Source organism: Hippocampus zosterae, chromosome 17 (genome assembly GCF_025434085.1).
Source record: "Hippocampus zosterae strain Florida chromosome 17, ASM2543408v3, whole genome shotgun sequence".
Classification (NCBI taxonomy): Eukaryota; Metazoa; Chordata; class Actinopteri; order Syngnathiformes; family Syngnathidae; genus Hippocampus; species Hippocampus zosterae.
The window spans coordinates 6,277,302-6,288,390 of NC_067467.1; the positions used below are offsets into that span (position 1 = coordinate 6,277,302).

An 11,089-nucleotide genomic window follows, 5' to 3' on the forward strand; every position below is an offset into this window, starting at 1 on the left:
GGGGGGCGGATCTGGATTTCCTGAATGATTTAGATCTTTTTTCATTAATAATAATCGTTATAAAAACTATTATACGATAAGATTTCCGCATTTTCTATTCTAGTAGTACTGTATTCTCACTATCCCCATAAAATTAAAATGTTCCCATAAGAAGTGGGTTGTACGTAGTAAATCTATGACGTCATTAAATTCGTATTATTGCTTGGAATATTCCAACTTTATTCTCTGAATATTACATTTTGTTTTTGTATTTTCGCGGGTCATTTTTTCGATTTATTCTTGCACTTGATTTACTTAAATGATCAAAATCTATAATATTACAAATTAGTACCTAGACCCTTTTCCCTATTTCATTTCGAAAATAGGGAACTTTATTCCCAGAAAATTACAATTTTATCCTTTGCTTGTGTAAACCACATTGAGTTGCCTTTTGTAAGAAATGTGCTATAGAAGTAAAACTCTTTTGATTCATTCATATTTCCATTTCAATTCTGTAAAATATAGATCGCAGTCACAGACTAAAGTATATTTCTGTCGTAGAACCTTATTGCCGTAAAACTAAAACTTTCTTAAAAGATGAATGGATGTTGGATTCAGCCATCATCTGGACACCAACTTGTAGATTTTTATTTTCTCCCCTGACTCATAATAAAATTACCCTGACATCATTAGACGGTTTACTTGGCTTATTTTCCCTTTCCATTCGTCTATTTTTTTCTTTTTCCTTCCCCTCATATGGGATTTAAATTTACAAATGCAATTATACTTTGAATCCATTATTCACCTGCTGAGGTGCACTACGTGCCCTACCTTGTAATTATGCATCAAACCGCCACAAGGCTCTTGTAATTGCTTTGGCTTGCCCAACCACCAACACGCAGATTACAAATTGTCTCAATACTGTTGTGACATAAACGGAAAAAAAAAAGTCTATTGCAATTTCCCTTTTTTTTCTGCATGAAAATTATTGAGGAAATAGGCCAAGCATTTACATAAAGTAGCCACACTATATCACCTGGTATATATGAAATACTCCTCCTTTGGCTGTTCATCTTATCATATTTTTGGGGGAAATTCGTCAGGACAGAACAAGGTTTGTGACTCACCAACTTCATTAACCCGCTCGGTCCAAAACCCCCACACCACATTTGGTGAATATTCTGCTCTATTTTTTTTTAATGTGTGTTTTGATTTTTGTCCCCCATAAGCTATGATGCAATGTATTGTGCAATCACATCTCACCGTACAGTTTGTCGTCTCAATGTTTTGCTTTCTTTTACCCCGGCATTCTGCTGCTCGGAGGGCATCATAAATGATGTTTTAATTGCTTTAAAAAATCAATTATTAACGAATAACTGTACTGTCCTGTACTGTACGGCAGGACGGGGCCGAAGATACCTGGTCTGGTGTGCTCCCGGGGCCTGCTGCGTTGCTGTCCTCGGTCATACAGACTTGACATATATTCCGGTCATTTGTCTTTTGAAGTTGCGATATGTGACACTGTGACATCACTGACCACCGACTCAACCTTTTAACCTTCGCCAACAATCACAGGTGAACACGTAGCTTGTCAACGCATCATTAGTATGTGCCTGCGCTACCAACGAGTATGACAGCATTGTTTTGGTCACTCTTTTTTTTCATTTCTCCGATGCCACAGGCAGTTCAATCCACTTCAAAGTGTAATTAAGTAGTCATTACGCAGGAATGAGAGTGAAATATTTTTCCTGTTCTGTAAAGACAAAGACACAGACATAACGTATAGCAGGAGAATCGCTGTCATCTTTTTTTTTTTTTGCCAACCCTCTTAATGAAACTGAATCAAAACAGTATCCCTCTGTGTTCCTTTCCCAGGGCTTCTGGGCCGCTTACAGCTGCAACAACAGTTTTGTGGTTTGTACACAAACATTCATCTCACGATGCTTGTCATGCAAACATGTCCGCAGGCCGGTAATGCTTTCATTTATTACCGTACATGATAAACAGTCGCAATGTCCAATGTAGGATTTTTTTTTAAAGACATCATTATGCTCCAAAATGCACCCCCTAAAAAAAGTGCAAAAGATTTCCCCAAAAGAGTCGAGGATGTTAACAAAACTCTGAAGTCGTTTTGTTGCATGACATATTGTCATTTCATACAACAATTCCCTCGACTGCAATTCCTTCTAACATTCTACACATGAATTCATCAATGCGTTATTTCAGTTTGTGTACAAATGGTCTCGTCATGATATCAGACGTGGGCAAACCTGAGCGCTCAAGGGCCACATTTGGTTTTTAACGTGGACAGATAGGCCAAAGTCATTTCTGATGAGGTCAAATAAATAAATAAATGAATAAAAAGTTGATTGTAATCATCAGAATAATTCAATCTCCTTTTAAATTGCAAGACTTGGTTAATTCGTTGAGCATCATTTAAGAACATTTTTTTGAACCCATATTCATTTCCCGATCCACAATAAAATAATCAATGATACACTGCGAGAAATTAATTGGGTAATTTGGGGATTTTATTTATTTATTTTTCGGCAGGACTCTTGATAATGTCAATGCCTGGCTGCCTGGCTATCATAACGAAGCCGGTTGTTAGCGGCACGCGGGAAATACTTTCTCTACCCCGGCATTGCTGTACTGGAAACGTAATGCATATGGATTACAAGCACTTGAAAGATACACAAAAACATATAAAATGGTGTTGTTTATGTAACAGATTTCCCTTTGAACAGTTAGAGGCAGCTAGGCTAACATGTGGGTCAACATCAAAAGCACGATTATGCAGGGGGGAGGGGGAAATATGCTCAGCGGATTTCTTTGATTTTTTTTTTTTTTGCAGCGTTTAGGCAAGGGAAAAATTTGGTGTGGATCCAAAATATTTCTTTGTGACATGATGGGAAAACGCCACAGAAAAACCACAGGAGACGATGGAAAAAAAAAAAACAACAACTTGGATAAACGTGACAGTTGCGTCATGGAGTTCATCCGGCGTCAAGCGAAAACTCTGGCGAAATTGCCACATCGGAGCCAGAATAGTGAGCCCGACATTTTTGGAATTTGGTCTTTGGTGGCATCTGATTTGAGGCTGTTACTTGGGCGTCGGCCTGCCACTTTTACGGCTCTGATTATTCCCTCTGGAGAAGGTCGATTGCTTGGTCAATGTGGTCCAATCCCCATTTTGTTTTGCCCACAGAGCATTGCAAATCACGCAAGGAAAAAACAGCTTCTGGCAACACCCATGGGGTAAAACCAAAAAACACAAGTTTTGGCCTTGGCGGAGGTCTTGTTGTTTCAGATTTGCTGTTCCTGCCTCACCAGGCAAGAAATTGCAGGGTCAATATTGCCCAATTCTGCGTTAAAGGTGCTTAAGCCAAGCAGATCATGCAAGGAAAGAGGCAGCGAGCAAGGCAAAACCAGGACTGGTCGCCAGCTAATCGCAGGGCATTTATAGAGAAACAAGCATTCGCACTCACGTTCACAACCGATGGACGACGATATAGTCTTTCATTTTGTTTTTGGAATGTGGGAGGAAGCTGCTGTAGCAGGAGAAAACCAATGCAAGAACATGCCAACTCCATTAATGAAGGCCAGAGGCCCAGATTTGAACCTTGAATCTCAGAACTGATATGTTCACACTCAATTCACTACCAAAAACGTCTTTTCAGACTTGGTCTACAATTGGCTGGTACTGAATAAGTTGTGAAGCATCTGACCACAATGCTGCTGCCAAAGAAATCATTGAAAGAAAAGCATGAGGCTACCCTGAATGATAAAATGATTAGACGGGTGTAAAAACACGGTAATCCCTCCCTCCATCATGGGTTCCGGATTCATGATTTTGCTATTTTGTAGAGTTTTTTTTTTTTTTAACTGTTTGTGACTCTATTTTGCATGTAATTCCATGGTTGGCCACTAGATGGTGGTCCTATTTTGTGTCACACTAAATTCGATTGTTACTGAAGATCTTAGAGATAAGGTGAGAAACTCGGTCATCCGGGAGGGGTTCCGAGTCGAGCCGCTTCTCCTCCACATCGAGAGGAGCCAGATGAGGTGGCTTGGGCATCTGATTCGGATGCCTCCTGAACGCCTCCCTGGTGAGGTGTTCCGGGCATGTCCCACCGGGAGGAGACCCCGAGGAAGACCCAGGACACGCTGGAGAGACTATGTCACCCAGCTGGCCTGGGAACGCCTCGGGATCCCCCGGGGAGAGCTGGAAGAAGTAGCTAGGGAGAGGGAAGTCTGGGCTTCCCTGCTAAAGCTGTTGCCCCCGCGACCCGGCCCCGGATAAGCGGTAGAAGATGGATGGATGGATGGACTGAAGATCTTATTTAATTCTGCTTTTTATGCCTACAGAAAGCAACGGCTGTTGTACATTTCCGGGAATGATTCTTAATGGATTGATCCCATGGGTGATGTTGAACGTAATCCACGTGATGGAGGGAATGGGATTAATAATATGTACAGAGCCTGTTTTGGGGGGAGGGGGGTTTGTTCATACAGTGAGCAGGTTACTGAATGCACGAGGCATAAGTGGGAGGTATTGTTTCATACCTGCGACACATCAGTCCTGACCGAAGGTCCCAAATGGAGACCGACGGCCGACCAGCTGGCCTTCTGTTTGACAAAGAGCTTCAACTTGTCCCGAAAGGTCTCCCCCAGAAAACTGTAGATGATGGGGTTGAGACAGCTGTTGGAAAAGGCGGCCAGGTTGACGATGTGCCCCGCCAGCGGGTAGTCGTGCCACAGCGTGGCGGTGGTCCTGCGGGTCGGGTCGGCGGTGCCCTGCAGCAGCTGGATGCTGATGAAGACGTTCTCGGGCAGCCAGCAGATGAAGAAGACCAGCACCACGACCACGATCATGCGCAGAGCTTTCTGCCGTCTCGGCCACAAGCCGCGGTGCTTCTGCGCCCGCATGAGGACCCGGACGATCAGGGAGTAGCACAGGCCGATGACGGAGAAGGGCACCAGGAAGCCGATGGTCACCTCCAGCCACTGGATTTCAAAGACGTTGGCGAAGCAGAAGTGGAGCTCGCCGCGGTGCTGCGTCTGCACGATGGTGAAAGGCAGAAGCGTGGCCAGGATGGACGCCATCCAGATGAGGCCGCAGCTGAGCTTGGCGTGGCGCATGGTCCTCAGCGGGCTGCAGCCCACCGAGCCGGCCAGCGCCACGTAGCGGTCGAAGCTCATCCACGTGAGGAAGAAGATGCTGCTGTACATATTGACCTGGAGGAAGAGCGACATGAAGGTGCACAGCACGGCGTAGTCGTAGTACTTCTCGTTAAGGTTGAACACTTCGATGAGCGAGTCGGCCACCAGGATCAGGTCGGCCACTGCCAGGTTGACAAAGTACAGGTCGGGGATGGTCATCTTCTCGCGGTGGTTCAGGTTGACCACCAGGATCAGGATGTTGCCGATGAATCCAATGGGGAAGAGGAGGATGGTGTACAGGCAGGATAGGAAGAGCCCGATGGTGTAAGACTTCTCCGAGCTCTCGGTGGAGTTGAACTCATCGGAAGCGTTGACTGTGACGTTCACGTAAATCAACACCAGGGAGGTGGTCTGCACTTCCATAGTGGCTGATGGGGGAAAGTTTCGGATCACCCGACACCGACGCCGCTACATGGTTGGAGCCCTTCGGCCGGGCGGACCCGATCATGGATGCCGACGGAGGAAAGCCGACGCGTCAAGCTCCATCGGCGGTCGTGGGGGACGGACTCCAGACGCAACGCGGGGGCATTTCCAAGCCACCTTTTGGCCTTAACGCACCTGCGATTGATTCGATGCGTCACTGGTCGCCGCTTTCCCCCCGCCGCTCCATCTTTATTAAGCGGACCTCGGCTGGAGACCACGGCGACGTGACACCTGAGCTAAGGAGGGAAGGGAAGATTAGAACAAACTCAATACAAACGGGAATCTGTCATCGAGGGAGGGTGGGAAAAAAAAACAAACAAACAAAAACTGGATTAAGTTCAGTTCAGGTCTTGACCCAAAGATTTATTTCAGTAGTTGTTCTGAAAATTTTATTGTTGTTTTTTGTTGTTGTGTCCTCACGACATGGCAGACAAATAAGTGCCATCATTAAAATTCAAACTGCGGGCTTAAGCAGATGCATTGAAATTCCGCCTTCAAAATCCTTTTGGCCAATTCTGGCTGTCGCGTCATCCATATGGCAAGCTAAAAACGTTTTGGCCGGCTATCCCACGATTATTAAATACACTGCATAGCCCGATATATAGAATTACATCACTGTTTTTTTTTTTTTTTTTTAAATTGTGCACTTTAACGTCAACTGCCTTTGGTTGTCAGATGTTCCCCAGAGAAAGAAATCCTGATATCTGTTTGGCCAACATGACCTTTAACAAACATTCCCAGCCCGCAGGCTTTTCCCTGGACCGGAGGAAACTCTCTGCAAAATTAATGCACTCTTATTAAAAGTATTGACTTGTTAAGCGCGGAGTCACGCATGCACACACACACACACACACACACACAAAAAATCAATTTTAAGAGCTAAAATGATGTAATGTTGTAGTGTAACAATGTAACAATGTATCCTTATTAAGAAGAGCATCATCGCTGCTAAGGTCACTTTTTATTGCTAACACGATGCATTGCGCCATACTGTGCCAAATTTTTAAAAAAATCAGCAAGATTTTAATTGCGTTTTTACTGCAAATCAAATGTCACTCAGAAGCACGAGAATTATTTTTTTTAAGTCACTTACGCTAGCTCCTATTAATCCAGTGGTGTCTGACAAAACATGGACAGATATCACATAACACTGATCAACACGTTATAAAAAGTACAATTATGTAATGACCGGCAGCAAAGAACCCCAAAATGATGCCAAATTGTTAAAAGTTTTCTTTTGATAAATATATTTTTTAAAAATGATCATCAAAAGTTAACGTAAGTACGTTATGATCAGCATATGATAAGACCTGCTCTTCTATAGCAGCTCTTATAAACAAACAAAGAATAGCAAACAGCCAAAACAAATTTAGACGGGAAAGTGAGCTGAAATTAAAACTAACTAATGTCGCCGGAATAAATTATTTTTTTGCATTTCATTCAAATGACTGCAGATCTAATTTCCATGCAAAGGGCCTTTAAAAGTTCCTCCAAGACAACACCCCCCCCCCCCCCCCCACCCCCAAACATATGAATGATGGATCCAAAATTGCACTTACTTGTCCCCAAAATTTGGTTCTCCTTATCCTGTGCACAAGTAGTCAGACAAGTGGAGATTAACAAATCCCATGTCCGTGATCCTCTGTCGCACCACCTGCTGTGTATGCACCCCCCCCCCCACCCCCTTTGCGGAGAGAGGAGGAGGCAGGCCGGACAAGATGTCACTTGGACTTTTGACATGATTCATCATCTTCCCTTATATTCCTCCCATAACAGCTCAAGTTGACTGATTTGAAACATCTACATCACTATTTAAACTAAGATACTTTTTTTTTAACTGATTTTTTTTTTTATGCTTAGAATATACTGATACGATCTCATTAGTGTATAGTGTCATTGTCAGTTGTCTCTATTTGCTGTACATCCTTGATATGACCTTTACGGTTTATATGGATTATAATACCATGTGAACATAATATAATTGGTCACCTGTCGGATTCAATCAGGTGGATACAGAACAGTATCTTTGCCCCTGGAAACATTAATGCCGACTAAATCGGAATAATACAATTGGAATAAAATATAATTCACTTTTATAAGGGTCGCTGATGGTGTAGTGGTACACTCGGCTGACTTGTGTGCGATGTTGGAGCCGATCAGTTGATTTTGGGCGACTGGCGCACGACACCCTGAACTGGTTGCCAGTCAGTCGCAGGGTAAAAGTAGAGACGAACAACCATGCACACCGTCACCGGGTAGGAACAGATCCCACCACGCTGCCTACACACAAATCGGGCGAGTGTGAGCACTCCACCATCATATGAAAACGTCCTGGTTTTAAAATAACTCCTACTGGCTCATGTGTACGGAAACTTATACGAAGCTAGTTTGGTGGAAGATGATGAACTTTGATGTTTACGAAAGAACAAACATTCATTGGAGACGAAATGTCTTTGATGTTTATGAAAATACATACGCCGTAAATGAGTTTCATTGAAGACTAAATCATCGTTGATATGTAAGGAAATGCGACACCGTCCTACCTCACAGAGGTGGAGGGCGAGCAGAACCTTTCTTTACGCCCGGGCAGACTGAATTACGCTAATAAAAATAGAATGCAATCAAATTATTTTTACTTGGCAACACTTGGGACACTTGCCATCACCGTGGCCAGAAACAACAATAAAATCATCTTCATCTGCGTGGTTATTGTCAGAGCACCTGCTGCTGTCCGAAAACAAAGCAGATGAAGAAAGAAATTGTGAGAAATCCACAACTAAATTTCAGGTATCGGCATACATTCAGATATGCAGTAAATACAAAATAGGGCCTGTTTTCAATTATGACAGGTTACAGTAGGGGCCCTTAATCTATGACAGTGGATACTGCGCAACGACAGGAAAGACTTTCTGTGATCTAATTAGCCTTCAGGCACATGTGAAAACGGTATGAGCCGATATCCAATTTGGTGCCTGGACTGTGTTTGGGGTAGCTTGATAAGTGAATGTTGATGAAGTCAGTCAGTTAAGTCAAGACACACTGAAGACTGCACTTCTCATTAGAATCCACCAGAGGGCCCTCTCGCATAAACAGTGTTTGCTGACTGAGCACAAACACTACAGTAAAACAAATAATCATAGCTACACGTTAATATCCCCATTGTATCGAGAAAGTATTCAGAGTATGTTACTGTTTCCCTATTTGGTTAGCATACTATCCATTGCTCCCGTAAAATTGCACAGCTAACATGGTGAACACTTAATTAATGGACATATGATTTCTTTGCAAAAATGACTTAAAATACTTAAAAAAAAATATTGATTGATAGATTGGTGTAAGACCTACTCTGAATTATTTAACTATAGACACAGCTATGCAGAATATAAATATACACCGCACAGGTGTACCTAATAAATCGTCCATTAAGTTTAATCTGGCAGTAATAACCTTTGGAGTGACAGTTGATGGCAAGTTGTGGGGTTCAAGGCTGTGTGGTAACAGGAGTGGGAGGACTACGCGAGGCACGGTCCGACCCGCCTCATCTGCCTCTACTTTAACATCTGGAAGCAAATGATGACATCTCAACATCTCCAAGAGCCACAAACCACACACACACAAAGCCGATCTGTTAAAACTGCATTTTTGTGTGTCCTTAGCAACAGGGAAAATCAACAAAAGAAGATTGGCAAGGGGGTGGAAGGTTGTGGTTTCTTCTCTTAACGAGGAGTGGTGAGAAAGAATATCTGGCATCCAAGACTAAAATTAACTCGTCACAAGAATTTTCAGTCTTTGTTTTTGAAAACGCGCTACTTTCATTCAGGACTGTTAATGTTTTTGAAAGCAGGTCGAGCAGGATTCCATCTTTATTTATGTAGCGTTTTCACAACAGCTGAAAGGACTGTAAATAATTGTAGATGTTTAAGAAAACACATGTAAAGTAAAGTCACCGCCATCATGGGTTCAGGTTTTGCGGTGCAGCTATTTGGCGGTTTTTGTACAGTTAAAAACTGACATTATAATTCTCGTCTATTCTGGTGTAATTCTACTACTGACCACTAGATGGTTCCTCAATGGTATGTGATTGTATTGTCTAACCCCCCTCGTCCCCCAAACCCTCCATTTTAGACCAGGGAATGTCGCTAATATTTGTCAGCTGTGGGTTCGTCCGTGAAGCCCTTTGAGACTTTTCTGTGAATAAGGAATATAATACGGAAGAGTGGAAGTTACAATGTGGCAGGAACAGTTTTAACTCATTCAGTGCCAGCCAATTGTGGACCTAGTCTGAAAAGACGTTTAAAAACGTCTTTGGGAGTGAATGAGTTAAATGGACGATGTCTTTCGAATGGACGGAAGTCGTTCAAACATACAGTAAACCATAAAAACAGCAACCCATCCCAATTCCAGAGGGTGGAACTTCCCCAAAAAATACCAGATGTTATGCCCCAAAAAGCATTACTCATTACCTTTGATTTTGACGATAGCAATTTAAGAATGCAGAAAACAATGTTCAATCTTAGCAGCATTTTCTAAAACCGTTTATTAAGGTTTCATTGTTGGTGAGATTCGTCCAGTCCACCTGTGAAATGGTTGTGAGCGCACAATTGCGCATAGCAAGTCAATATGCGCAATTGTGGGAAAATTTAAAAATTATTATTTTATAGGATTTAGCCTAACTAACTAAATAGTCTTGATTTTAATGAAAGCACACACTTTACTTTTGCTAAAGACTCAAAATTGTTCTTACGTTAAGAGAAGACTGTGAATCTTGAGCTCTTGTAAACTCAAGTTGCCGGCCAAACGAAAGATGTGAATCCAACGGGCCAAATGTTCCAACTAGATAAAGGTTTCTGAACCTCTGCTACTCCTTAGCTCAGCAAGAAGCTTCTTAATGAGGGAAAAACATCAAGAAAAACAAGTCTAACGTGTGCAATGTCATTGTAACATTTTTTTCCCCCGGCAGACTCTTGTCAAGACCTTTTTTCTGGTTTCAGTACTTGGTGAAAATGAAGAGGAAACATTCTTTTCATACGACTTCATTTGTGCAGAGGTAAATGTGAAATTAATGTGGAGCACGTTAGACAGAACTGCAAACGTAGCTCAACAATACCAATCTGTCACATGATCGATGAAAATCAGTGCAGAACAATCGTCAAAACTGCCACACGCACTTTTAGGATAAAAATCAGTCATCCAGTATATCGATGGCTTCTCGACCCAAATATAAAAGGATTAGCTCAGTTTAGTGGGCTGTATGGTTGCTAGGCAACAGCTCCATCCAGGCTAGACATGAGGTTTGACCCTCGCACCAATTTAATACGGTGTCATTATGTTGAATATTCTTAATGATCGACACTGCGAAAAGCACAATAATAAAGATATTGATAAATAGTGACTTTCTTTCTTTATTTTTCTTCATTTTTTTATGCCATTGTGCAAGTGTACCAAAAAGTGGCCGAGCTACACA

At 42.5% G+C, this 11,089-nt stretch overlaps 1 protein-coding gene across 2 annotated transcripts; it reads right to left on the reverse strand.

The window, feature by feature from the left end:
- Positions 1–2,810: 2,810 nt before the first annotated feature.
- Positions 2,811–10,941, reverse strand: gper1 (G protein-coupled estrogen receptor 1). Of its 2 annotated transcripts, XM_052049593.1 has the most exons (3): positions 10,370–10,941; positions 5,287–5,861; positions 2,811–5,217 (listed from the first exon to the last, which is right to left on the reverse strand). In XM_052049593.1, the coding sequence occupies exons 2-3, from the start codon at positions 5,563–5,565 to the stop codon at positions 4,540–4,542; spliced, it is 957 nt and encodes a 318-aa protein (XP_051905553.1). In that variant the 5' UTR covers positions 5,566–5,861; positions 10,370–10,941; the 3' UTR covers positions 2,811–4,539. The 2 variants fall into 2 exon arrangements, with proteins under 2 accessions (XP_051905553.1, XP_051905552.1); XM_052049592.1 differs by having other exon boundaries at positions 2,811–5,861.
- Positions 10,942–11,089: the final 148 nt, after the last annotated feature.